Here is a 26,329-nt window from a genome sequence, read left to right as displayed (position 1 = left end):
TGTGTGCGTTTTGCCACTGCACCATGCTTACGTCCTAATTGACGTCGTCGTCGTCATCATCAGCATCGCAGGATTCTGGTTATCTTGGCCGCCAACAACGACGGACTCGGAATACACACGCCTTGCTTACTCTTAGCGACGTTCAAATGTAGTACGCTGCGTGAATCATGCGTCAAGGCGCTTGAGGAATCGCGTCTATCTTCATGAGGAGCAGAGCTTATGCGCTACGAGGAGGTGTTCGTGACGCCGCAATGTCACGCGCATTGCACGCGAAGGACAGACGGGTCGTGAAGTATAACGGGACTGTAGGCAGCGATTGGATTCGGATGAACGTAGGAATGATCCGGTAGTCCTCGTATTCGATTCACCTGTACAACCCCAGATCGCGCAAATAAAAGCAAAAGAAATTGTTGAATCTTCCAAAGTGTATTTTCAATCCTCTGATATTAAAATACATAGCAATGATACTTAAGAGCAAGCAAGCAATCAACAGTCATCAAAACGTCAGTTCATAGCCCGATCAGGCACTCCGATACTCCGGATCAACCTTACTCTGCTTGAACAAACTCTTCCCCTTAAGCCACTGGCGATAGGCCTTGTACCGCTTCTTATCGACGAGATCATCCTCGAAAACCGTGAGCGGATCATCAGGCACATCTTCGACATAGTTCCAATAAGCCTGTAAATCCGCGTCGCGGATGCCTGCCGCGAAGACCCCCTCCTCGTCGTCCGCGGAGCCGCGATATAACATCCCGCCGGCTTTGTGGACGTACTCGACAAAATCAATGTTGGCATCTGAGGGATCCTCGGAGGACACTACCAGGGGAAGATTCAATGGGTGGGCGATGTAGCGTTCGTATTCCCACGCCTCGTGTTCGGGAACATGGGGATTGAGGGACTGGGTGTGGAATTGATTCAGTGTCCACAGATGCATTTGACCTTTGTCTGCCGGCCGCACGGGTGGGCCGGCATTTCGTTGTGCGTTGGCGTTCGGTCTGTCGTAGACTGAACCTCGCAGTATGCTCGCTATCTCATCAGGGGCAGGACCTCGATATGTATCAGCACTTGGTGGGACTGGGAGGGCTGGTGAGTTTGACAAATTCAATTCCTCCTGCGGCGCGATGATCTTGACGCCCTTCTTGGCCGGCTTCTTGTTGGGCGACTCACTGCCGTTCTGGTGATGTTGTTGATGTTTATGAGGGTCCACTCGCGGGACAAACGGACTGAAATCGTATTTGGTTTCACTATGTGTTCGATCGTGGAGGAATCTTGGCATGGAAGAAACCTTGTAAGAATATACTTTCTGCAGTGACGAAAGTGCTGTCGGCCGATAACACTCCCTCCAGTAGTCATCATACTCTGGCACGCACTGCTTGGATGTAAGGGCTTGATCTCCACGTGGGGCTGCGGGCATGGTCCGAGGCTCGATAAATTCGGGAGTATACCAATCTGTGTATTTTCGCCTGTGCCGCTCGAGCCAGCCACGTGGATCGCTGTGATGTAGATGATAATCCGTTGAAAGATCCCACAACATCGGTTGACCCTGCGCCCACACATAATTTCCAAGGAAAAGGTTGTAGGCCTCCTGACGTTGACTGTCCAGGAATGAGTTGTGGTAGTAACGCTTGAAGCTCTCCACCATATCTCGCGAGGAGCTTTGCCAATGGCTGAGTTTGCGATATGTGGCCATTGTATTGACAAGGTGCGAGCCGGCATACTGCATAGCAATGTTGTCGCCATGGTCATGAAACATCCCAGTAAACAAGTTTATGGCGTCGGTGTCGTACGCTATCTCTTCGGACGTGATGACGCCAAGTGCCCGGAGCTGCAGAGCAAAAGCATGTTTGCCAATCACAAACTGAGCTGCATTAGTCCGGTCGAGACAATCGATACAATTCGTTCTCGCTATCCCGTTCTGTAGCTGAGCGTCCTCATCGCCATTGTGAAAGAACCCGGTCCGATCTAGGATGGCCCGAGCGATGGTCTCCAGTCCACTGATGACATTCGAAGAGCGTGTCTTAGCAGCCCTGCTCATATCGTAGGCTTCGTAGATGATCTTCTTGCCCCCAGGCAGCGAGCTGTTGAGATAATCCAGACACTTCTTGTACTCATCGAGCAGCTTGGACTCACGAGGCACCTTTTCCTTTTGCTTGACCAGATTGAGAGCATAGACAGGGCCACCATATCTCTCGAAGAGATTATCGAAATGCTGCGCCGCGGCCACATAATAGGGATCATTGAGATGCACATCGATGGCGGGTTTGGGAGTGACGCCACTGCTGTCCTGACTCCAATAAAGCGGGATGCTGCCCCTGTGGTGCAAGTATGAAGTGTACGTAGGGTTGGCATACAGTCCCAAGCCCGGAGCATGAAAAGATGTCGTGACCTTTTCCGCGACGATCTGTTCTGTCTCCACGTCATTCGCCACATATCCTAAATCGTTGATCCCACGTTTGAGAAATCGAGCTCCCGCGAAGAATCGTGAGCGTCGACCGATGATGGTGACGTATACTGTACGCCCAAATATGTCCAGCGAAGCCTGGTCCAGAAAACCGTGAATGATGGGTTGGCACCAATCATATGGATGCTTCAGTGCCTGTACTGCGGGCTTGAGTAGATGGTTGTTCCACACGAACATACCGTTGTAGTCATGAGACGTGGCGTGATGATGCCCTTCATGGATAGAATTCCGCATGCGAATGATGTTGTTCTGGAGGGAGTGGGTGATATCGTAGGTATAGCTAAAGTAGAATGACTTGCTGAGATCAACATTGTTCATGATGCTAAGGAAGCGAGCTTCTTCTGGATTTCGATCCCTCAGAAATGAGCTGCTTGACCCTGTCGACAATGGTACCATTTCTGTACTCTCGATCTGATAGACATAATGACCACCAATCATGGCGACCTGCTTCCGCTTTGTGATGAGTAACATGTAGTAGGCCTCGGTGAAGCGGATGAACCCCAGAATTCCCCAAAAGCTGTACTTTTTCCGAAGTCCATTGGTGGCCTTGTTGCCCTGATCGATGGCAGTGAGAACGTCGTTCAGCTGGTCTCGATCGTATACGGTTTCATCCTCGAATAGTGCAATTTGACCTGGCGCAGAAGTCCTGTCTATGCGAAGCATGCGAAATGACTTGTCTGTGATGTCTGCACCAGTAATCCAGTATCGCGCATTTGTCTCATAAAGCGTGAATTTGTACATTCTGTGCGGGTGTGAATGGCCATTCTCGACCTCTCTCACGTCGAAAGACTTGGTCTTCAGATGTTCGTCGTCTTCAAATGAGACTATGCCGGCTATTTCTTCCTTTGTTGCACCAACCCGCGTGAACATAGGAAGATCTCGTGCTATGGCATCCGGCCCTTGACTCTTGTCGTAATCGTCTGTCTTGAGTTCGTCATCATAGCTGCCATCAGGTTCGTCGGGCGCTGAAACTTTGCGGACGGACGGATCTTGTGCGACAGACCGTCCTTGCGAATCAGGACGATCATCTGAGGGCAGGAACGTCCGGCCAGGAGCGCCATCGGATTCATCAGGCGGACCTGCATCTATGGGTCCGTTTTCCATGGTGATCCAACAAAAAGTCTCCCTTGCAGCCGATGGGCCGCGTATTGCCTGAGCTGAACAAAGGGTATCAACATGTGAACCTCGTGCTGTTGATCATGGCGCACAATTCTCGTAGTCGGGCAGCAAGCACACCTTCCGTCGCCCGCGATCTTTTTAAAAATTCTACTACTTCGTGTCGTCGTCAATTTCTCGTGACGAGGCGCTACTGTGAGATACGAAATTGCATAGAGTATGCTTGGAATGTTTTCCGATGGTCACGAGGCGACGATGTTGCTGCGATATAACGGTGCTCTCAGTTGCAACTGATGGAAGCGGATAACGTTAAGATAAGAACCCTGAACACCTGCTGCAAACGAGCGAGACAGCTCGATTCGAAAGATATCGGTCAGAGTAGTCGCAAACTGTACTCGACAACCGTGCAAGATTCTCATGACATGAGAGAGATGAGCGATTGGATCTCTGCGACGAAGTGTAGCACGAGAGCCGCCGCACACGCGAGTGACTTCATCGCCAGTCGCCTCCGTCTGCACAATGACGCGAATGCCCCGCGCGTGCGGCGGCTATGCGTGTCGTGAGCATCTATTATTCATCGTGCCTGCTACGATTCCTCACCTCTGCCTGGAGTTCATGCTCTGCAATAAAATTCACTTGAGCCCGAGGCCTTCACCATGACTGATTCACAGGAGGTAAACCGTCCTGTACGGAGCAAATACTATGTCCCACTCGGTCGGTCTCCTGCCATTGCCCACCGCCCAACAAGTAAGGCAAAACCGTCGCTGACCGCGAACATGACTATTCAGAAAACAACCCGGAGGTCATGAGCAGCCTCCTCCATAAGCTCGGCCTCTCACCCTCGCTACAATTTCACGACGTCTACAGCATCGACGACCCAGATCTCCTCGCCTTCATCCCCCGTCCGGCCCACACTCTGCTCCTCGTCTTTCCCACCTCCGCTACACACACAAAATTCTGCGCAGAGGAAGATGCTTCCCGGGAGGAATATTCCGGGTCTGGCGATCTGGAACCCGTGATATGGTACAAACAGACGATCGGGAATGCATGCGGGCTATACGGACTCCTGCACGGAGTTTCCAACGGCGCCGCGAGAAACCAGATCATCCCCGACAGCGCCTTGGATAAATTGATCGTCAAAGCGACACCACTAGCACCCAAGGAACGGGCCTTGGCTGTGGAAGATTCATCGGAGCTGGAAAATGCTCATGCTTCGGCCGCCGCTACTGGGGACACCAGTGCGCCGGAAGCGAGCGATGACGTTGACCTACATTATGTTTGTTTCGTGAAGAGCGAGAAGGACGGACACTTGTGGGAGATGGATGGGACACGGAAGGGCCCGCTGGATCGGGGCGCGTTGGATGCTGATGAGGATATGCTGAGCGCGAAGGCACTGGACTTGGGCGTGCGGGCGTTCTTACGGCGAGAAGAAAAGGCTGGTGGAGGGGAGCTGAGATTCAGCCTGATAGCACTCGCAGAGGCTTTGGACTGAGGCATACTCGGGAAGGCGCATTCGAGGTTGAATGGATAGTATCAATGGAGCGAGCCAGCATAATTAGACGTTTGCATCATGTACGTGCTTCAAAAGAGATATGTTATCGATTGTACAAGCTCTAAACCAACATGTCAAGGTACAGAAGTGAACTCAAACAATTCCAGAGCTCCGACGGCGACGGCGACGCTTCTCGCCAGACTCGACGATGGTCTCGACGGTCTCGGCGAACGGGAAAGCCTCTTCCTGTTCGTCTTCGGGCTTTTCTCCGGCCGCTAATCCGAAATCTCCAGGGATTTCTCCGTCAACGTGCTGCTCTTCGTCATCGCTCTGCTCATCTTGATTTTCTTGGTCGTCACCATCTTCCTTCTTATCATCGCCCTTGTCCTTGTCGGCATCGGAACTTTCGTCCAACTCGTCCGTCGGGAAGCCTACATCGAACCAACCCTTGTCGTATTCAGGGTACAGGGCATCGTCGAAGTCACCGCAAACATCGTCAAACGGCATCCATTCGTTGGTGCTGGTCCATACACCGCCCTGCCTCTCATCGCGGTACTCGCTGAGACGGAAAGACGCGGGGTGGTACTTGATTGACCCTACTTGCACAAATGTGTGCTCAGGCTTCGCTTTGAGTCGTTCTGCCGCAGCCTTGAAGAGACGTTTGCCGTAATCTTTCGACCCCTGGAACCACATGCGTCCCCACATTGCGTCACGAAATTGCTCATTGTTCGTCAGGTGCATAACCGGAATGGGGAGGCCGGTCACAGTGTTGACGCCCAGAATAGATCTGACCCAGTCTGTCCTGAATGGAAGGCCATCCTTGCCATTCGAGCCTGTGTATGGCGGGTCGGATTTCTTGACGTCCGGGCTTAAGCGTAGCTCATCGGGACGGGGCATTCGACCGTCCGAGGAATGACTGAGGCTCGCAGGAGTAGTGTCCTGATGACGCATGAATGTGATGTGATTCTCGTATCTTGCGAACACCTGGAAAAGCTCGGATTCGTAGTCGAGAGTAATGTGATATTCTGTTCTCTTCATGTCCGGGATTTTGGGCAGTTCTGGATGTGCAGCCTCGAAGCTGTTATTGCGCAGCTTGTGTCGATTAAGCTCCTGCTCGGCGAAAATCTCGCTGAAGTAGAACTGGTCAGAAGGATGACCTTCACGCTCCTCTCGGTCAACAGCATGAAGGACATCCATTGCACCCTCAAACATGTCTCGCATAGCTGCAGCAGGGCCCATGATGGTACCTGAGTTCAGCCATCGTGGGCGTCTAACCTCCAATTCACCCTTATCAGTCTGCGGACCAAATGCGAATTCGGACAGGGTGGACTCTGGCACCGCCCAGCAAGCCGGGTCAGACTCCTTCTGGGGAGCGCACAATTTATCCGCACCGAATACAATCTGTTGGCTGACATCGGCGCCAGCGAACAGCTTGCCATGTACACGATCCTTTTTCAATCGATCGTTGGCACGGTCGAGAACGTCATAGTATCGCTTGATGAGAACGTCGGGTCGTAATTGAAGCCAGACATCGGCGACATCTAATACCAAGACTATGTCCGTGTCGGCCTTTGCAGGCAGGTTCTTCAAGTAATTCAATGTCTGCCCGATTTTGAACCGATACGCCTCAGACTCGCTGAACTGATCTTTCTCATCCCATCCGACAAAGATAGGATCTGGGTAGCCTAATATCCGCGCCGAAAGGAATGATCTGCAGACGTTGCCGTTGGTGGCAGGCGACGGGACCAGGAGATGGAAGTATGGATCTGGCGGCGATGATCGGACGAGCAGGAGTGGTGCTGAGATTACCACGCCTAGCAGATAGTATGCGAAAAGGAAGGGACCGATGAGGAGAACGCCGGCCGTGAAGGTGAGGAAGTTTCCTCGGATGAAGTTGAGCATTCTATTCGATTGAACGATCGCCCTGCGATCAAGGAATTGCCATTCCGCGATTGTGAGTATGAAAAGGAAGAGTGATGGGAGACCCAGCGCACTGCTGCTGTCGTCGATTGTAAATTGAGTAGGGCAATTTAGGACAGCAGCTCGTCGCGTGTATAGTTTATCCACCGGGATTGCATCACGAAAAGGGACAAAGTTCGTCCCCGCAAAGCCTTAGGAACGCGTAGCCGGGCCTCCACTGCAACCATGACATCCCGTCTGTTCGCCTAGTTTGGCTGCACACATTTTCTCCTTGATCGACGATGGACTATACAAGAGCAATAATGACGACGCGTTCGACTTCAAATTTGAGACCTTTGATTGAGTCTCTATGTCTGCGCCGAGGGGAAGATCCAGTATTCACTGTTGTTCGGCCCAGGAGTGATGAATGCATGTGCATAAGTCCAGCATGACTGCACAATCAAGATATGTGGCGTTCGTCCCGAGGCAATGTCAATTTCCCCGTGCTGTGGCAGGATGCGAACATGCCCCTGGATGCCCCGGGCTAATGAGACGGTCTACATCTGCATAAGGCGCATCTCAGCATGGTATCTCAAGACTGTTGCAATATGTGTGGTAGCATTTTAATCATCAAGGATTGGGAGACGTTGTATTGTACCTAGAAGGATGCTTCGATGTTAAAGACGGGAGACCGTTTGATGCTTTTCATTGTGAGAAAGATTGGAGGGCGCTGACGCTTTGCGGAGGTGAATTTGGTCCTCGGGAGTGCTCTTCTCCAGTGCGCACTAGGCCAAAGAAATAGGGGACCTTCCAAAAATTGCCGGGGCCAATTGCTTGGATCCCCACGATTGCGTTTGCCCGTTGCAAGCACACCTGGGCAGCGGACTGAACTCATCACACGAAGCACTAGGGCAAAGATCCATTCCAGGGCTACTATTGTCGTCAAAACTGCGTCTCGTCTGCATCGACCATCGACTATTTCATTTGCCCATTGTTTCTAATCATCACAATGGGCTTCTTCTCGCGTCAGGCGGTGCAATTGCGCGACTCGTCGGCACGCGAGGATATTGAGTTGCCGCTACGAAACACTGGCCAGGCGAATGGTGCTGCTACAGCGCCGAACGATACCCACGACAACAAAAACCCAGCACAGGATCCGTCCTACAAACAAGTTCAGAGCCGGCGGAAATGGATCATCATCGCCTTGCTTGGTCTAAGTTTCCTGCTCTTCAGTGGAGTCAAGTACAAGAAGCCCTCGGTTGAGAAGATCACCAAGCTTTTCAAAGGCGCATTAGGGGTGCGCAATGCAAATATGTACCTCCTTGTCCCGAACATCCAAGCGACAGAGACCATTGATGTAAACACCTGCCGCTTGGTGCTCGGTGCTTCCGTGCTGGGATATCCCGTGCCATGGTTTGTCGATTATGCCTCGGGACAGTCAGAGACGCAGCGATTCCTCAACTTTCTGGAAGCGAATACGCAGCCAGAGGATATGGTGAGGCGGCAACCAACCTCTTGTTCTCGTCATCTACTGATAAAATGATGCTCATAGATCGTGGTGACCAAAAACAGCTGGTTCCAGCTTCGTTCGGAGGTGCTGGTGCAAAGATATTATGACATTATCACAAGAAACAACAAGGCGAAGAACCGGAAAGGTCCCGTCCAGACTGTTCTGATGGCGAGTAAGCAAGGCGCTCCGAATTGGCACCTCGCCATGGGGCCGTCCATTCACCTCCAGAACGTCTACAAGTACGCGATCCAAAACAACTTCAAACTCGAGCAAGTCTACTCCGCTCAATTCGACGAGAACAAGCCCACGGACTTGCCCGAGGACGTGATCGACATCTCCACAGTCGGCATCGGTCTTGATACCCAGAACGAACTGCTGGCCGACATCACCACCCTACACGCGATCAAACCCGAAAAGAAACCCGACTTCATCACCTCGGAGCCCCCTTTCTGGACCGTCGCCGGCTTCGAGCACTCCGGCATGCCGAACAGCACCTGGTCTCAAATTGAAACCCTCGCGACTGACGATGCCGCCCATACCGTCCCGGCCGTGATCCAATACGACCCGTCGCTTACCGTCCCGGACATCCAAAAAGCCTGGAGCACGCTCTGGTACCACGAGCACTCGCGCAAACTCCTCGACTTCGCCTCGCGCAAAGCCGCCCTGCCGCTCGCCGTCGTCGTCGACGCCTCCTCCAAGCCGCGCATCGAGTGGCGATACTGGAACCCGGAGGTGCCCTTCCGCGGCCAGAAGCTGCTGGGCGTCCTGCATACCAAGGACCACCAGCTCCACCCATGGACGGATATCTGCGGGGGCGCCGACGAGGCGCGGGCGATTTTCGGCGATGAGGAGGGGGCGTGGAAGGAGACGGATGTGTGGACGGAGTGAAGAATTGTATTATATTACCACCACCAATAGTAGCTATTTGTTTGTGTCCAAGCTTTCAGGACCGACGATTTCTTGTTCCACAACATCGTGCTTCGAGAAGCATGTTTTTGGGGTTTTGTGTGGTTGCATTCTTTATATCGTAAGCAGCATGAATCTTTTCATCAAAATACCAGTGTCAAGGCGACTCGCATGGGGAGCACAAGACTCGGAGTTTAGAACCACGGCTCCGGAATTGAGCTCATGGCTATTATTAAGCGCTTTATTAGTGTCTTCCTGACCAGAATCCGGGGGCGATGGCGCAAAGAACGTTTGAGAGCTGGGGGCGGCTCTCAAGTCGCTGTCGTACTGTAGCTAGAATCTATGTCATGGTACATCACATCTAATCGATTTCGAGATTCGCGCAGCCTTCGAATTGATGTGTAATCCGGTGACGCCATTCGAGCCATCGAAGCATAATGGAAGGTGACGCTAGTTGAGTGTGCATATCACATATAGATCAGAAAGCATCATGATCATAATGTAACATCTCATCAATTCCTCGTTCTTCATCTTCCATCCCTGAGTCTATCATCCTGTAGTTTGACCACAACTCTCATAAGCAGGACCTTCGCATCCGAGATTCAGCACTCGCCGAACCATCAGTTTTTCACAGCAAGCTCAGCCAACCCTTGTTCCACTACTCGCGTGACCTTTCAGGCACACACCACCACACAATGACATCCAAGGCAATCGCCATCGTAGCCGGTGTCGGTCCCGGAACCGGCGCTGCCGTCGCGCGTAGATTCGCCGCCGCATACCCCGTCGTCCTTCTCGCACGCAGTCCCGAAAACTACGAATCGCTCGCCAAAGAGATCAACTCAAGCGGCGGCAAGGCACTCGGCATCAGCACGGATGTCTCGAGCCCGGAGAGCCTGAAGCAAGCGTTTGCTGCGATCGAGCAGGAATTCCCCAACGCGCCCATCGCGGCCGCGATTTTCAACGCCAGCGGCCGATTCGTCCGCAAGCCCCTCCTGGAACTCACGCTGGAGGAATTCAGCGCGGGCCACGACGTCAGCGTCAAGGGAGCTTTCCTCTTCTCGCAATTGGTTCTGCCGAATTTGGTCAAGCATGCCGAAGATAGCTCGGCCAAGTACCCGCCGACATTGATCTTTACGGGCGCCACGGCCTCGGTCAAGGCCAATGCTCTGATGTCTAGCTTTGCATCGGCCAAGTTTGCCATGCGCGCGTTGTCGACGTCGATTGCGAAGGAGTTTGCGCCCAAGGGCGTGCATGTCGCCCATGCCATTATCGACGGCGTGATTGATATCCCGCGCACGCGGGAGTGGCTGAAGGATGCACCTCCGGAGGCGAAGATTGGGGCGGACGACATTGCGGAGAGCTATTGGAATTTGTCGACGCAGGGAAAGCGAGCTTTCACGAATGAGATTGATATCAGGCCGATGCTGGAGAAATGGTGAGTAGGAGGGGTGGCTCTGGTGGTGATGGCAGTGGTCCAAAGTAGCTGGCTGCTTGCTATTTGTAATAGAATCATAATATGAACGTTGGTATGGTCACTGTCTTTGCCGATTTTCGTTTCTCCTCTCGCTCGCGTTGTTCGCGTGCTGCTCGTTTTTGCGCGAGATGTTCGCTCGCTCTTTTCTTGTTTGCCTCATCTTCCGCAATACTGCTGTTCGCAAAGGTCTTGGTGCCGCTCAACGGCATGGAGCCTCCATGGAGCCTATTGTCACTTGATGTTGTCGATTCGGAAGTGATCGAGTGCACGCCTAGCCCCGATCCCGAAGTTTTGATTTTGGGATCCAAAGACCTGTCCGTTCCACGCGAGAGTTCCACTAGCTTGTCTCGTGCCGCACGAACGCCATCCCAAGTCGGAGCACCTGGCACTGACCCTGCTCTCGCAGAGAATCTAGTAGGAATTACTGCCGGCGGTGGTGCCGCATTGAGGTCGTCCTCGTCAGTCTCGTCATCCTCACTTACGACGAGACTGGATCGCGAAGTTGGTTTCGACAGGTTCCTGCTTGGTCCTGCGCCAAAGATATCAAAAGTCTTGTGCTCCTTGTGAGGAGACTGAGAGTAGCCGGCCGCGGCGCGTGTATTTGACTTATTCGCAGAAATCTTCACTGTCAAATCATGGCTAAGCACTTCCCGAAATCGCGATCCACCAGTCATGAGACCTGCCAGCTGTGGGTCCATCAGGTATTCATCATCATCGTCACTGTCGCCTTGTCCCTGCGCCCGCTGCTCCGCATTGTCCTCGGCTTCTTGCCGCAACTTTAATGTCGTACTCCTCGGTGTTTTACCATCCGTCCCACGGTGCAGTCCGGCCAAAGCATCCTTTCCGCGAGAAGCAGCCAACTTCTTAAGTCGAACATACTCCGCGTAATGAATGTGCTGGGTATAGAGCTTCGCAGTAGCGACGAACTCGTCTTCTACCATGCGATATATATCGTCCGCGTGGTAGCCATCCTTCATGAACTCTACCGACAAAGGGGCTGGTGGAGGTGATGTCGAAGGCGTGCGTTCGCGTTGACGTGCTGTCCGTACTGGTGATTTGGCAATGTCAACGTCCTCTAGATCAGAATTGACGACATCGCTTGGCGACGGTACTCTTCTCCGGGTGGGCGTTGGAGTTGTTGTCGCAGTGGCGACTTTCCTCGGGGTTGCCTCAACCGCCCAAGGCAAGATGCGCGGCATTGCGACGATGCTGCCTTGTCGTCTTCAGACGGTGCCTTGACGCGTCGCAAAGTGAGCGAAAGTATGACATCAGAGGCAGGCGGGTATGTGAGATTCGAGCTTGCCTGGATCAGCATCGAAATTGCAAGGATGTGAACGTGTCTTACAACGTTGCGAATAGATTCGAAGGATTGAGACACTGCTCGAACACGCTGTGACTTGGGCCAGCAGAATTACGAGTGAAGTGATGGCTCTGATGTCGAATCCTCCTAGATAAAGCCCAGTAATCATCGAGGGCTCAAATAGAGTTCACGATTGGCATTTCACGGAGCGGATTTGCGAAAAACCATAAGACTCTTCCGTAGAGTGTGCGGAGCTCTCACGCCAAGATGACAACAGTTCATCGCTCCGGAACCATTATTTTGAAACATCACGGATTGATCAATCGTCGATTTCTTATGTTCAGGTTTGATTCACAGTGGAACAGCTGTAGATGGTCTGTGATGGTGAACGCGAATTCGGTCGTCAGGGCTCGCCGATCGATTTCCTGGGCTCGCGCTGTCACGTGTGGGAATTGTTCCACCCCGCATTCCAGCGCCGCTGTCATCAGTGCAGCTTTCCTCGAGATTTCGGAGACATTCTCCTCCAGCCTCATTGGCATTGCCTTTCCAACGATCACCTGGCCGGAGAAGCGGCAAATGAGTCATGTTAGGAATCTCCTTAGCACGTAGACAAGGCGAGTGGCGTTTCTCCATGGTCCCTTTCGAAGCGAAATTGCCGGAAGTGCAATGGCAAGGACCAAGTCACACGACATATGTTCCGTGTGCTAAACGACGGGCAATTTGAGATCTCCGGGCATGTTCCATCCATGTTTCTTAATCTGATCTGGTGCATCTCCGCACTGTCACGACTGTTCTCCGCTCGACGCCACGTCCATTGGCGTCCGCAGTCCCTTTATTGGCGGCAAACATAGCCACAGTAGAACGATGAAACGCCGGAAAGTGAGTTGATCTGCTATACTTCCATAATTGTACATTACCCTGTGATCTGGAAGCTCAGACTTGGCCAGCTGGACTTGTACAAAAAAACTGTAACCACAGCCGCCGGCGCAGCTTCTCGTTGGTTCCAAATACGGGCCGGAGCAGCCGAGACACGTTGGCGACGTTCGAGCGGCGACTGGTGGACATTTCTCTCCTCCAGATTAGCTGCCGTGTACCTGTATCTGCATGCTGCGTGCTCCTGCCAATGCAGCTTGGATGTCTCCCGAGAATTCCGACCCCTCCGCTCGCCGCTCGATTTCGCGCCAGAGCACTTTGAATGCGCACCACGATGCCAATTCGACGGCATGAGCGACTACAACTCACACACACACGCACACACACCGCTCGCCGCCTGATCGTTCTCGATGATCACACGATGCTCACCCCTGAGGATGCGGTGTGCGTAGTGTACGCCTTGGCGCCCAGGTCCAATATGCTTGTCCGTTGTGTCAGAGTTACCTCAGATCCGGTCCATTGAGCTTCCCGCGCCTCAATCCAAAAAGAAAGACCGCTGATTAGATACCACATCCGGTGGCTCTTTGACTTTTCTTTGACCCATGCTGATTCATTGACTGAACCTGTCTGTCCCTCTACCGACGTCACATGGGGTCGTGTGCTTCCAACTTCATTTAGAGCTATCATTTAGACAGTCAAGGACGACCCAGCTTGCTCTGCCTGGACCATTAATCCCTCTCCCTGGTTGTCTATGTATCGTTGCATTTGAGGATCTTCGTCCGTGTGCGATCCTACTTGTCCGCATCTCACATTCTTTCTTACTATACCTGCACATATCGCAACCATGAAGGTGCGCCGAAGCTGAAACTACCCTCCAACCTCTGAACAGCGCTGATCGCCATTTCACAGTTCGGGCAAAACCTAGCGCGTAATCAAGTTCCAGAATGGGCGCGATCCTACATCGACTATAAAGCCCTGAAGAAGTTGATCAAAACGGCTCGTCTGCAGTCTGAATCGGAGGGCTCGGAGCCGGATTTGGCTGGTATGACGCTACAATGTCCTCCTGGACAGGTGTGAAAACCTAACGACATTCGCAGAGTTCTTTTACACTCTTGATCGTCAGCTCGAGGATGTCGATACCTTTTACAACCAAAGATATGCCGAACTCTCCCGTCGTCTGCGCCTCTTGTTCGAGCGATACGGTGTCGCATCGAAGCTCAAAGATGGATTGGAAAAGGAGGACCTGGAGGATTTGATGGGCGCTCTGCTTGAGTTGCGCGGACAATGCAGGAAGCTGCAGTGGTATGGAGAGGTCAACCGCCGAGGTTTCGTCAAGATCACAAAGAAGTTGGACAAGAAGATAGAATCTTCGACTACACAGAGCCGATACCTGACCACTCGCGTGGATCCGAAGCAGTTTGCGACCAACAATCGTCTCACATTGGACATGCGGAACATCAACGAATGGCTCTCAAGCTTGAATGATGTCAAAGTCCCCGACGACGCAAGCTCAATACATTCCGGTAGTTCACACTCATTACGTCGGATGGGGTCGAAGGGCAACCTGCAGATTCCTTCGGCGGTCCTGGAGGCTATGGATACTGCCGTCCGAAATGACGACAGCGCGAAACTGCTTGAGCTCTACACGAATGCTTCTGCCAATTCAAGTCCTGCTTCACAAAGAGGTTTGCTGCTGGATTTGTTGCAGCGTGCCATTGCTGTAAAAGCGTATCGATCTATTGAAGAGTTCCTGAGTCGAGCGCCGACTCTCGATCCAGAAGACGATATGAATCAGCGGAACTGCCTTCACCGCATGGTAATTGCCACGGGACGGTCCAGGGCGCTGGATAGCTCCGGTGGAGTGGACGACATAGCGAAAGGCACTTCCTATATCCACGCGGCGCAGCATCCTGTGCGAGCGCCCACCGATCTCAAAGTCGAGGAGCGCGATCCCGCGGCCTATTTCAGTGATGATGATGAAGCGAAGAAGCTCCTGATATTCGTACTCGACAAGCTCACACCAGCTCAGCGGCCTGCCGTGAGAAGCAGGGATATATACGGTCGAACGCCTCTCCACTACGCTGCGCAGTACGGTCTTGTGTTTGCAACTGAGACTTTGATGTCACGAATGCAAGACTGGCACCTCTTTGACATCGCCGAAGGAGTCGATTCACAAGTTTGGCAGGATGAGGAAGGCTTTGCGCCGCTGCATCTTGCTGTCATTGGCGGTCATTACAGGACCTCAAAAGCATTATTGATGGTGGACGATTGGCACAAATTCACAGATCATCGCTTGACAAGCAAGCATGTGGAGAAGAGCAGCGTGTCTCTAGTGCTAGCGACGAAGGCCAACTTCCACAAGATCGTCAAGCTTTTGGTCGACGCTGGAGTCGATATCAATTTCCAGGACGAACAAGGTGAAACGGCATTGCATACTGCTGCACGTTTTGGTCACGAAGAATGCGCTCGTGCTCTCCTGGCGAATACGGGCGCATTCCGCCCCGATGTAGAGATTGCCGAAAAGACTTTTGGCTGGACGCCACTGTTCATTGCTTGCGTCAATGGACACCTACCGATCGTGAAACTCTTGATCGATTGTGGGGCACAGACGAATGTTCGTGACTCATCGACATGGTTACCACAAGAGCACGCCGCTCTACGCGGACATCTTGAAGTGGCGAGATATCTTGCGTCACTAACGCCACCTCCAAGTCAATTCACGAGCCCAGAGATACCGGCGCAACTATCTTCATCGCCGCCAAAGACATCGTCGCTTGGTGACAAGCGCTCGCACGGTGGACCGAAAGACACGAGCAATACTCTCGCACGCTTACCAGAGCCCATGAAAGCGTTCGGTCATCGTTATCTCACGGATGAAACTATGGTGCTCGTTAGTCTTGGAACTTTGGATGAGCACAAGAGCATAGGACCAATAAACCTCGATAGCATCGCGCTTGCGGATGCTCATGCCACACAGCTTGATACCGCATTGTCGCTAGTCGTTTCAGCCCAAGGCGCGAACGGCGAATCGCAGGTCATCGATCTACCGATTCAGGAGGAGATCAGCACATCGCCCATCACTTTCACAACAAAAGATCCTTCAAAAGTCAAATTGCTGTTCGATCTCGTCCCGACGTATGCTGGGTCAAAGGATAAGGTCATTGCTCGTGCCGTGGCTCTCCTGTCAAGCATCAAGCTCGATGTGGGCACGAAGCGTATGTCACTTCAGACTGATCTCAGTGTGCCGCTCATCGCCGGAAGCAGTCTTGAAGTCATCGGATCAATCAACTTCAACTTCCTCATCATCACGCCTTTCAAACATCCCAAGATGAGCATTACTGAAGAGAAGACGTACTGGACGAAATCTTCAACGAAGGTCATTGGTCATCGTGGCCTGGGCAAGAACATGACAACCAAGACATCTCTACAGCTCGGAGAGAACACAATCCAGTCTTTCATCACCGCTGCCAATTTGGGGGCATCGTATGTCGAATTCGACGTCCAAATGACTAAAGATCTGGTGCCTGTCATTTACCACGACTTCCTAGTCAGCGAGACTGGCGCAGATGTGCCCGTACATACTTTGACATTGGAACAATTCCTAGCACTTAGTGAAGCACCAAAAGCCAGTCGTTTCGAAGATCCATCCGACCAACCCGCAAACTCCGCGAGTAAACCAGGCGAAGAGCGCGATCCACGTACCCGCCGCCCTAAGCGCTCCTACTCCGTTGGCGGCCCCGTCGCCCCCGACCAAACCAAAGAACGCATGAAACACACGCGGGACTTCAAAAAGAAAGGTTTCAAAGCCAACAGCCGGGGCGATTTCATCCAATCGCCCTTCACCACGCTCGAGGAGATGTTCCGCACGTTGCCCGAAGAAGTCGGCTTCAACATCGAAATGAAATACCCGATGCTCTTCGAGAGCGTGGCCGAGGAAATGGACACCTACGCCGTCGAACTCAACTCCTTCGTCGACACTGTCCTCGCCATGGTCTACGACCGTCGCGGCAAGCGCAACATCGTCTTCTCTTCGTTCCATCCGGATATCTGCCTGCTGTTGACCTTCAAGCAGCCCTCGATCCCCGTTTTGTTCCTCACCGACGCGGGCGTCAGCGCCGTCGGCGACATTCGCGCGTCCAGCCTACAGGAAGCCGTGCGCTTCGCCTCGAGATGGAGCCTGCTGGGCATCGTCAGCGCCGCGGAACCGCTGGTGCTGTGTCCAAGACTGATCGGTGTGGTGCAGAGCTCGTCGCTCGTGTGTGTCAGCTATGGCACGCTGAACAATGACCCCGTGAACAGCAATCTGCAGGCGCAGGCGGGCATCGACGCTGTCATTGTGGACAGCGTGGCCCGTGTGAGGAAGGGTTTGACGGAAGCGGAATATGCGGCTGCCAAGGAGGCGGCTAGTCATAATCTTGCGGTTGATGGGCTGGCGAAACCGGTGGCGGATTTGAAGTTGGCGGCTTGAAGTCGGCGGCTTGAAGTGACGCCGTTTGGAAGGGACGGGATTGATCGAAGATTCACAAATCATGATGGTGGTCTTGTTGTGATCATTGAGGTCCACTCCATTGAGGGATGATGACGATGATCATGAGTGATGTAGACGGGCGGGAGGCTATTTGAATCATACAATCTAGCATATTGAGTCTGGATATGCTGCTGTTGCGATAGGCGCTATGGCCGCTGATGGATCATGCAATACAATTGAGACTCAACACCTACTTTGAGGTAGTACAGACAGATTTTTAAGGTGCACGTTTTTTGCAAGTTTGCGAAACTCGCTTATTCTTGAAATTATCAATGTATGGGTATCTTAATAGACAATATCAAAAGCTCATCAAGTTCGTTTCTCCCGTGAAGCAATCATCAATCCCCATCTCAAAGCATACTCATGCTGTATAACATTGATTCTGCACCCGGGAACATTGACAGCATGCCTTCTTCGCCCAAGATCGAGGTTAGACTTATCGTTTCCGAATGCTCGAATGTAGTGGCTGAATGCGCTGTCGCTTACTGAGTCCGACGCGATACTTCGAAGTCGATGTCAGGCATTTTTTGATCGGAGAGTGCGTGACGGGGCCATTGGGCAGCTTGGAAGGTTTCGGCTCCGGCGTGCATTTGGCGGGCGGCTCGGGTGGAGGTGTCGGTGCATGAGTTGAAGAGACTACCGAAGGTGTAGTTTGGGGCGGGATGATCACGACCGCCTCCAGCACTCTGCTTGAGCCCGCATCCGGCTCTATCTCTTCCTCATCCTCGATCACTTTGTCATCGACCTTTGATTCTGCTACTTTGTTCTTCGCGGGTCGACCTCGGCCTTTCTTCACTCGTGGTTCTGGAGCACCTACTGCAGCATCTAGCTCATCGGGAATTGCATTGGCTGAGTTTCCGACAGACGTTGCCTTTTTAGGCTTGCCTTTCGATGGTCGACCTCTACCTCGTTTAAGTGGGATTGTGTCCTCAACATCACTAATCTTGCCAAGCTCATCCTCGTCGTCGTCTTCACTATCGACCAGAATCTTCCTGCTTTGACGCCTTGGCTTTGGGTTTTGTTCTGCAGGCTCATTTGAAATGTCCTTTAAGACGGACCGCCGAAGAGCTTGTCGCTGGCTGAGACTTGGCGACTTGAGCGAGGTATCGGAATTGATGTGATCTTCGAAGATCGTAGTATGACTTCGTATTCCCTTCCGTCCGGACAAGCCAACCGATGGCGGCGGTTTCATGTCAACAGCAATGGCCTCAGATTTGCTAGGATCAATTTGATCTAAATCGACATGCTTCGAGTCAGCTTGGAGAACCAGACTTGCCTCTACCGAAGCCACTGGCTCATTTTCGTCGAAAGACGATCGTGAGTCGATGTTTGCAGGATTACCATCGGTCTTCCTTCGCTTCTTGGACGTTTGTTTTGGCGCAGTGGCCTTGGGCGAGGCGAGCTCCATCGTGTCGGTCGCTCGCCTTCGACTTGGTCTCGGTTGATATTGCTCTTTGGGTAGCTCAACCAATAGCTCGTCTTCACCCATGTTATTCATCGTGTCGATTTCCATCGTTCGCTTGCGACTGCGGAGTTTCCCTGTTTTTGGCATGGCTTGCGTCTCAAATGGAGTGTTTGTCTCCGGAAGTCCAGTTGGTAGGAGTGTCACAGGGCTGAGGTGAGGTGGTGGCTGAAGAGACTGTGTATCACAGGCATCGTCGGCGACAGAATGAACGTGCTCGGGCCCGAGGTCCAGAACTATATTGTATTCGCTGCTGTGCTCCTCGGCTACGTGCTCAACATGATCAACAGCGACCGCCTTCTGTGTTGGTCTCGTCGAAGACGAGTAAGGGAACGACGGGCTGGGAGGCAATTCGACCGGTGTGGGACGCGTCGTGGAAATGGTTTCGGACTTTCCGAAGTCAGCAATGGCCTCGGCCACCAGCCTCTCTTGACAAGAAGACATGTCGGCCACAGTGTCGCCGGTCTCCTGAAACATGCCGAACGGTTCATGATTCACGAAATCCTCAAACAAGGATCCCTGGAAAGGCATTTGGGGCTCGTTGAACATGGCAGAGTGCTCTGATAGCCCTGGCTGTGGCGGTATCACTGGACAGGCCCCGCCGAAGGTCTTGGAGCGCTTGTTGCTTGATTGCGATGCATCTCTCGCGATATTGTAATCTGTATGACTGCGCTTGTGCGACCCGGACGCGATTTGAGATGAGTTGAGTTTGGGCTGCGAATGTTGACTGGGATCAGTGCCAAACAGTCCCCAGGCCGCATTTCGGATTTCAGCCTCTAGCTGCGCCGTATCTATATGGTGATTAGTGGACCGGATGTATGTAGCGGTGGCGAAGTCGGGAGCGCATCTGCAAGGACCGTCAACATACCGGTAGAGCCTGTGGCTCGATCATCCGCGCCATCGAAAAGCTGCACTGCGACTGCATCGATCTGCTTAGCAGCCCAGGAAATGATGCTGCTTTGCGAAGGACGCTCCTGGGCAAAGACTTCCTCTTCCTCGCCTTCTGAATCGCAAATCGCCGGCGGCATCTTGATCGCACAATGAGCTGCATCTGCCTTGTGTCGCGAGTCGCAAATGTGCTGCCAATAAGGCCCCCGCCCGCGATGCAGCAGGAGACGCGTCGCCACTACACACGGGAGTGACGCGCTGCACGTGACCGTAATGAACCTTCAAGCCAACCGAAGCATGGTGCTCAGTTGAAGCACCTCGCGAGGACATAGTTTGAAATCGTGGTTCTGAGATTTGATGTTGTTTATACGACGCATCCCACCTCTTTCAAAAGTACGTGCGAAGCATGTTCACTTGTGAAAATGTCCTCCCGCAATAGAAATCGTAAATCTTGAGTCCAGCGTCACGAGTTGTACCAAAGTGACTCTGGTGGTATTGAGTAAATCTTTCTCTCTAAGCGAGAAGCGATGCTTGTATTGCACATTTCACCGGTGAAGAATGCGAAGATGAAACGTTTCTCGCGATGTAGTCCATCTTCGTTGTTTCACATCTATCTATCCCACAATCCCCAACTCAAATCTAAATATTGTCTCCCATAATCTCCCAAAATAAATTAAAAAAACATTTAGCAATGCTGGAATAAGAATGAAGCCCGACGGGGATTTCCTGTCGGAGTGTAAAGGGCAGAGGAGAGTCGCTCAGTCGCCACCTCGCTATGCAGAAGAAGCAGGAGTATAAAAATATGCAACATGTAAAAGGATACAGATTCCACTAGTCGGGTGGAGCGAACGAATTTGACCAAATTGTATAGAATTTTTCATCGAGTCTGTTCGTGGTGGGTGGTCTCATGCAGTCCGAAAAAGTGTGGACTGAGGTGCATGTGCACATCAGAGTCAATGGAAGAAGTATTTGCTCTGCTGTATCTTGGTGACATCGAAGCTGCCCTTTTCTGGGACAGGCGGGAACTCCAGGGGCACCCATGCAAAGATCTTTGATGCTTTAGTTGCCTTGGTGCGGGAAATTTTGCTGGGAGGTGACGCTGGTTCCGACGGGTCGCCGGTCGATCTTTCGCCGTGGGTGTTCCCATCGTCGGCATCAATGTCAGCATGGTCGAGCTGGCCGCTCAAGACAGCATCAAGCGGCTCAGAGACGATCTCGACACCAGCAGCGAGTGTACGCAAGTCAGCTCCCTTGCTGAGGTCAGATTCGGAGGCGTCATCGGGCAGTTTTCCGAGACCCTGGGCCTGAATTTCCTCGGAAACCGGAGACGTGTTCTCAATAACGGACAAGGATTGCACTATTGACGCGGCTGTGATCATTGACGCCCCCTTTTCTCGCTCGGCAGCATCGTCGCTGTTGAGCAGCCGAAGGCGCTCGAGCTCAATTTCGACCCCAGACATTGCCGATGTTGTGGGATTGGCAGCATCTGTCTCGCGTAATTCGAGAATTTGCCGGCCGGCAGGCGAATTGCGTTCCACAGAAAGTAGCTGGAAGCAACCTTGATAGCGAGTCTGAAACTCCTCGCGCAAGCGACCGATAATGTCCTCGCTGTGCATAGAAATGAACGCATCCCGGAGCACTTCGCTCAAAGTGTCGACGTCGCATGCATGTGTCCAAAAGGAATCGTGGACACTGGCGAAAGTTTTGCCAATCTCGTCAAATTTGAGCGCACTCAGGAGCATATGCGTTGAGTCCAATGAATGGATGAAGTTCGGCGGGAATGCCTGTAATTGCTTGCGTTTGTTGACAGGATCCCACACACGTGGCTCGGAGATTGACATCTGCTGCAAGCTCGTTTTGACTACTTGGCTCGTAGGTTTGCGATAAGGTTGCACCACAGGAAGGCCGAGAGGGGTCGTCCAAACCACCGTTGATTTGAAAAACGGTTTCATAGATTTGCCGGCATCGGTTGCGCTTTGGCTGACCTTCTCAATGTCTTTCAGTCCCGCATTCGTGGACGGCTTCTTCGCAGCGACACGTTTTGCGGGCTCACTGGTCGCGGTCTTTTTCTTTTTCTCGGCGAGAATAGCCTTCTGAATTTGTTCGGGACTGAGTGCAGTCGAGATTCGATCAGCACATGTTCCTAGCCACTGCTGGATCGCCTGAGCTCCTGTGAACATGTCGCCCAAACTCTTGAAGATTTTGAGTGCAACGTAGTGCGCGACTGCCAAAGGTGTCACACCCGGTGGGCACCCAGATTCGGGCAACATGACGTTAACATTTTTTAATACTTGAAGCTTCGCGCCATAAAACGTCACGCCGTAGACGTTTGTCATGACTGGCTGTTTAACACATTTCCGGGTGATGCGACCATTAATGAGCTTGGCGATTTCATGGCCAGCATCGGCATCTTTCTGGACATGTGCCCGCACGGCGTCGGCGACTGCAGTATACACGTCTGCTGGTTTGTCGCTAGGCTCCAAATTCACTTGCTTGGCGCCAGCTTGATCTCCACCAAGTGCAGCATAGTGCTGAAGACCATTGCAAGTACCATCTTGTTGCATCGGTAGATAGGAGACGTACTTCTCTGGGTCAGGCGAATTCAGTGCATTGGTAAGCTCAAAGCACGCCGCGAGCGTCTGCCAAGCGTCTTCTGCCGATAACCACCACCTACGTCCTCCCAGAGGATTGAGCACGGAATCTTGAATGTCGTCGAAATGCTCCGTTGTGAATTTGACTCGGTCGTCGAGGCTTGCCTTGTCATAGCCAGCCACTGTAGCCAAGTGGATCTTGAGCCATCGAAGACCAGTCGCTCCCAATGGCTTGCCCTCGGCAAAGGTCAGAAGAGCTCGCACATTGTCTGCACCCATATGGTTCAGATACGGCGATATCGGGTAGGCGCGACCTCTGAAATCCAGGTTGTGAGGAAAGTAAAGAGTCTCATTCAGAAGGCTCCTCGCGATCTCGAGTTGGAAATTTTGGAAGGACCTCTGAGAATGGAAAGCACTTTTCTTGTTCTCAGTCTCACGCAGCTCCGCCAACCACTTCCTCCTCGCGGAGGGATCGAGAGATGCTTCAGGCTCAATCGGAGTCGGGAGGTCTGGTTCCAATGGCGGAAAGTTAGCGATCGCCAGGCCACTATTCCACGCTTCCAGCTGGACGTTGAACACGTCGCGGTTGATCTTCCACGGCACTTTGCCGAGCGCGGTCAGTCCTTTATATAAGGTGCTGAGGTCTCCCTCTCGATCTGTCGCTTCGAAGTATTCCCGACCCGTTTTGTCACCGTTCGATAGGCGTAATATCGGGGTGTCGTAATGCAGGTAGCCCCCAGATTGCCAACCAGTCCACGGTTTTGGCTCCACAACCATTGGCATACTTTTGCAAACGAGACTTCCCAGAGGCTCGCTCTGCAGCCTTTCGCTGAGTGCTTCGTGCGGTACGATCATTCCCGTCTTCTTGCCGTAGTGGAAATGAACACGGTAGAGGAAAGCCGGTTGCATTCGCGAGATCAATTCCTCCGTTCGTGGATGTTCTCGCGTGACTGGGATTGTAGCACATTCTAGGAATTTAGAGAGAAGCATGGCGCCCATTTTGAGCTTTGCACTCTTGGGCCACTCTTTATCCTGAATCGCATTGGGGATTTCTGGCAGAGGTAGAGCTGCGCCTGTTTCAGCGTTTGGGTCTTTTGACACAGCGTGTACATTTTTGTGGGTTCGCCGGGTTTTGGCCATCGATCTGCGAGACCGCTTATTTCCAGCCGTTTGTATATTTTGATGTGCGGACCATTCTTGCTCGATCGCATTTGCAATAGCGCTCGTCAGATTGATGACCTTGACGTCAAATTTATGCGTGTCTGTTTCGGTTTTCCTGCCGCTCATCAAAGTTCCCATGATTGTGAGAATGGTATTTGCTGCAAGCTTCTCTGCCGGTAGTAACTCCATGAATGGCCCATAAACAAGGCGGTCGTCAGCAACAGTTTTGGGTCCTGCCAAAGCTGTGGCAGAAGCTGCAGCTTCCTCCTTTATTGCCGGGAGGAGAGCCGAATACCACTGCCACATCATGGCACCTATCGGCTTCGTCTGCATTGCTGTGTGAATGCCAATCTTCCGAAGCTCTTCATCCTCTTGTCGCCAGCGCTCCACTGCGACTTCTACTGCGCTCTTTTCTAGTTTGTGCTGTCGTTCGAAAGCACGCTTCAGCCGGTCTTCTGGAGCTGCATCCGGGGGTAGAGGTGGAAGACCAGTTAAGGCTGTCATCATGCTTTGAATGTTTCGAAGACCAGAGCTCTTGGTTGCCACAGCTCGAACCTCCGGTATTGAGTCAAGATCAACGAAACCGGCGGTTGGGGGGGCTCTGTAAGTGGCTATCAAATCCTTTTGCGTGTCCTGTGCCCGTTGGAGTTCATCTTCCGGAACAGCCTCCTCCTCGTAGTAGTCCGAGGTGGCACGTCCAACGATCATATACTCGTTCTCGTCATACTCTTCTGAATTGAGGACTTCTTCGAAGACTTCGTCATTGATATCCCGTGCAATTTCGGCATATCTGCGAATCGATCGATCCATCCTCGATCCTTCAAGGGCGAAAACGCTGGCCCTCATCATGATGATCAAAATCTGCGCCTCAATCGGCACACCTTTGTTCCGAACTTCGACCTCAAACCATTTTTGCATTTCGGCAAGCACTGCTTTTGCGCGTAAAGACCCGGATGGATTCGTCGCCATGCTGCGAAGCATCTCTCCGAGAATCGCTCGATGAGCATATCTGATCTCAGGTGATCGGACACCACATTGTTCTGAAAGGCGAGCCACAATAGCCTGAGCTCTTTCTCGTCGCCCCACAATGACACAAGTGTGGAGATGAACCATGAGCTCACGTACCGTACCGTGAAGACCATTTGCGACTAAAATCAATTGCTCCGGCGTTCGAGTGGTGGTGTCAAGTTTGATGGGATCATTGTACGGACGGGCGTAGAGTGATGTGCCGGCAGAATGCTTGAGGGGTGTAGTGAAGGATGTGATGTCTCCCAAACTCGCTTGTGGAAAAATTTGAGCGAATCCAGGAGGCGGCCCTTGGTCAAAGGGTAAGTATTGATCGGCCGATGTAGCGAGACCTCTCGCAGGGTGATGAGTATGTGTTGGGGGGTGCCGTAGCTGCTGTCGTAACCGTGATTGTCCTGGGACTGATTTCGTATGTGATGCTGCCCATCGTAATTGAGCCGGTGCCAGCCAGGGAAGGTTAAGTTGTGCAAATGATGAGGCAATGAGTTTTGAAGTATGGCGTTGCTGTCTCCGTCCAGCAGAGCGAACAAGCATCGCGACTCGTGTGCCTTTCGCAATTAATGATGAGTTTTGCAGGGCGCGATATTTAAAGTCGGTACGCGATGATATTTGATGAACATCGAGATGAGAGTGATAGAATGATCGGGGGCGAGTGCACTTTTTTCGCGACTCTAAGCTTGCTCGCGTGAGTGCTTCCGAATGAATGACGCTAACTTGGTAGACGCATCAACCAATACTGGCTGGAGAAATTCCGTTCCCCTTGTTTCATCATGGAATCACGTGACTGTCCGTTTGTCCCAATAGGGGTGTGTACAGAGCTGGCGCATTCTCTACCTTTCACGCCGATCACGAAGAGCAATTCGGTGAGCAATGTAGGACACAAGAACTTGTTACTTTACAACAGAGGCAGTTGAAGGATTTTGACTACACTTCCAACAGAGCACATTGCAGTTGGATTCTGCATCTTAGAACTTGCAGACCATTGGCACAGCACGGACTTACTATCGATGAAATCATGTCCAAATTCTCGCGCATTTATATGCGCCACGAGAGCTTAGATTCCACGAACTTATAGGTCTGACGTTCAGTCGACTGCACTTCTGTTCTCCATGTTCTGGCTCAACATCACTTAGGCTTGCAGGCGGGTCTAAAGATCACCAAAAGCTAGAGCGGAGCTCGAAGATTAGTCATCGAGACACCTAACATCCAGGGCTCCAGCCAATAACCTTGGAAAGCGCAGGCCCCGAGCTCGTGGTGACCGTGATTCAATGTTCTGACTGAATTCGGGACCGCTCAGAATGGCTGTGAGATCCATTGCTTGAGCTGACGCCGACAGGCTTCATGGAAAAACTTATTGGCGCCTGGTATGTTGGAACCCTAACAGTGCCAACTGAACGAGGTCTTTGCCAATGTGGTGACTCGGATTCGGCACGGCTCCGGTTCCTTGGGGGGCGGGCGGACCGCAATCAGTCGGAAGACGGAGATCTGGGACTATGATGAGGGCCGCGCCATCGCTCGTGCTATTGAGCTGAAGCTCGTGCAAAAAGTAGTCTATCTACCTAGGTAAGCATGTGCCATGGACTACAGTAGACCTTCAAAGGGATCTCATGGACAAGATGCCTCACTTCATTCGCTTCGAAGG

The 26,329-nt window shown here is 52.3% G+C and overlaps 9 protein-coding genes across 9 annotated transcripts; 4 read left to right on the top strand and 5 right to left on the bottom strand.

The window, feature by feature from the left end:
* Nucleotides 1-416: 416 nt before the first annotated feature.
* Nucleotides 417-3,975, bottom strand: K489DRAFT_381717 (Polyphosphoinositide phosphatase, factor-induced gene 4). The gene is made up of 2 exons (XM_033605194.1): nucleotides 3,698-3,975; nucleotides 417-3,618 (listed from the first exon to the last, which is right to left on the bottom strand). Exon 2 carries the CDS (start codon nucleotides 3,563-3,565, stop codon nucleotides 521-523), a length of 3,045 nt encoding a protein of 1,014 aa, XP_033458762.1. The 5' UTR covers nucleotides 3,566-3,618; nucleotides 3,698-3,975; the 3' UTR covers nucleotides 417-520.
* A 33-nt stretch (nucleotides 3,976-4,008) lies between these two features.
* On the top strand, nucleotides 4,009-5,160 carry K489DRAFT_341048 (cysteine proteinase). The gene is made up of 2 exons (XM_033602274.1): nucleotides 4,009-4,291; nucleotides 4,366-5,160. The coding sequence occupies exons 1-2, from the start codon at nucleotides 4,234-4,236 to the stop codon at nucleotides 5,067-5,069; spliced, it is 762 nt and encodes a 253-aa protein (XP_033458761.1). The 5' UTR covers nucleotides 4,009-4,233; the 3' UTR covers nucleotides 5,070-5,160.
* Nucleotides 5,161-5,222: 62 nt separating this feature from the next.
* K489DRAFT_411154 (uncharacterized protein) lies at nucleotides 5,223-6,971 on the bottom strand (the record flags this gene model as incomplete). The annotated part of the gene is made up of 1 exon (XM_033607780.1): nucleotides 5,223-6,971. The coding sequence occupies one exon, from the start codon at nucleotides 6,969-6,971 to the stop codon at nucleotides 5,223-5,225; it is 1,749 nt and encodes a 582-aa protein (XP_033458760.1).
* A 1,006-nt stretch (nucleotides 6,972-7,977) lies between these two features.
* On the top strand, nucleotides 7,978-9,366 carry K489DRAFT_411153 (uncharacterized protein; the record flags this gene model as incomplete). Its single annotated transcript, XM_033607779.1, has 2 exons — nucleotides 7,978-8,463; nucleotides 8,521-9,366. The coding sequence occupies 2 exons, from the start codon at nucleotides 7,978-7,980 to the stop codon at nucleotides 9,364-9,366; spliced, it is 1,332 nt and encodes a 443-aa protein (XP_033458759.1).
* Nucleotides 9,367-9,913: 547 nt separating this feature from the next.
* On the top strand, nucleotides 9,914-10,933 carry K489DRAFT_381711 (NAD(P)-binding protein). Its single transcript, XM_033605193.1, has one exon. The coding sequence runs from the start codon at nucleotides 10,080-10,082 to the stop codon at nucleotides 10,821-10,823; it is 744 nt and encodes a 247-aa protein (XP_033458758.1). The 5' UTR covers nucleotides 9,914-10,079; the 3' UTR covers nucleotides 10,824-10,933.
* Nucleotides 10,934-11,089: 156 nt separating this feature from the next.
* K489DRAFT_402576 (uncharacterized protein) lies at nucleotides 11,090-12,503 on the bottom strand (the record flags this gene model as incomplete). Its single annotated transcript, XM_033607055.1, has 2 exons — nucleotides 11,221-12,503; nucleotides 11,090-11,170 (listed from the first exon to the last, which is right to left on the bottom strand). Exons 1-2 carry the CDS (start codon nucleotides 12,055-12,057, stop codon nucleotides 11,090-11,092), a joined length of 918 nt encoding a protein of 305 aa, XP_033458757.1. The 5' UTR covers nucleotides 12,058-12,503.
* A 519-nt stretch (nucleotides 12,504-13,022) lies between these two features.
* Nucleotides 13,023-17,499, top strand: K489DRAFT_395328 (GDPD-domain-containing protein; the record flags this gene model as incomplete). The annotated part of the gene is made up of 13 exons (XM_033606840.1): nucleotides 13,023-13,037; nucleotides 13,137-13,190; nucleotides 13,941-14,073; nucleotides 14,129-14,233; nucleotides 14,255-14,378; nucleotides 14,415-14,637; nucleotides 14,671-14,751; nucleotides 14,779-14,943; nucleotides 14,974-15,195; nucleotides 15,217-15,259; nucleotides 15,281-15,354; nucleotides 15,379-15,408; nucleotides 15,439-17,499. 13 exons carry the CDS (start codon nucleotides 13,023-13,025, stop codon nucleotides 17,497-17,499), a joined length of 3,330 nt encoding a protein of 1,109 aa, XP_033458756.1.
* Nucleotides 17,500-17,747: 248 nt separating this feature from the next.
* On the bottom strand, nucleotides 17,748-20,261 carry K489DRAFT_254782 (uncharacterized protein). The gene is made up of 3 exons (XM_033599991.1): nucleotides 19,890-20,261; nucleotides 18,901-19,812; nucleotides 17,748-18,792 (listed from the first exon to the last, which is right to left on the bottom strand). Exons 1-3 carry the CDS (start codon nucleotides 20,047-20,049, stop codon nucleotides 17,996-17,998), a joined length of 1,869 nt encoding a protein of 622 aa, XP_033458755.1. The 5' UTR covers nucleotides 20,050-20,261; the 3' UTR covers nucleotides 17,748-17,995.
* Nucleotides 20,262-20,458: 197 nt separating this feature from the next.
* K489DRAFT_381708 (DNA/RNA polymerase) lies at nucleotides 20,459-25,385 on the bottom strand. The gene has a single exon (XM_033605192.1). It carries the CDS (start codon nucleotides 25,219-25,221, stop codon nucleotides 20,863-20,865), a length of 4,359 nt encoding a protein of 1,452 aa, XP_033458754.1. The 5' UTR covers nucleotides 25,222-25,385; the 3' UTR covers nucleotides 20,459-20,862.
* Between the last annotated feature and the right edge of the window lie 944 nt (nucleotides 25,386-26,329).

Source organism: Dissoconium aciculare (genome assembly GCF_010015565.1).
Source record: "Dissoconium aciculare CBS 342.82 unplaced genomic scaffold K489scaffold_8, whole genome shotgun sequence".
Classification (NCBI taxonomy): domain Eukaryota; kingdom Fungi; phylum Ascomycota; class Dothideomycetes; order Mycosphaerellales; family Dissoconiaceae; genus Dissoconium; species Dissoconium aciculare.
Note: the sequence above shows the minus strand (reverse complement) of the source record. Positions and strands in the feature narration are given on the sequence as shown.

What these genes read in the sequence shown, in the direction of transcription:
- K489DRAFT_381708 (XM_033605192.1), bottom strand. Translation starts at nt 25,221, where the DNA reads ATGCTTGTTCGCTCTGCTGGACGGAGACAGCAACGCCATACTTCAAAA.
- K489DRAFT_254782 (XM_033599991.1), bottom strand. Translation starts at nt 20,049, where the DNA reads ATGCCGCCGGCGATTTGCGATTCAGAAGGCGAGGAAGAGGAAGTCTTT. An exon ending in TCGAGCCACAGGCTCTACCG is followed by an intron (nt 19,813 to 19,889) that starts GTATGTTGACGG and finishes ATCACCATATAG; the next exon opens with ATACGGCGCAGCTAGAGGCT. An exon ending in GAAGCGAAGGAAGACCGATG is followed by an intron (nt 18,793 to 18,900) that starts GTAATCCTGCAA and finishes ATGTCGATTTAG; the next exon opens with ATCAAATTGATCCTAGCAAA.
- K489DRAFT_381711 (XM_033605193.1), top strand. Translation starts at nt 10,080, where the DNA reads ATGACATCCAAGGCAATCGCCATCGTAGCCGGTGTCGGTCCCGGAACC.
- K489DRAFT_341048 (XM_033602274.1), top strand. Translation starts at nt 4,234, where the DNA reads ATGACTGATTCACAGGAGGTAAACCGTCCTGTACGGAGCAAATACTAT. An exon ending in CAAATACTATGTCCCACTCG is followed by an intron (nt 4,292 to 4,365) that starts GTCGGTCTCCTG and finishes ATGACTATTCAG; the next exon opens with AAAACAACCCGGAGGTCATG.
- K489DRAFT_381717 (XM_033605194.1), bottom strand. Translation starts at nt 3,565, where the DNA reads ATGGAAAACGGACCCATAGATGCAGGTCCGCCTGATGAATCCGATGGC.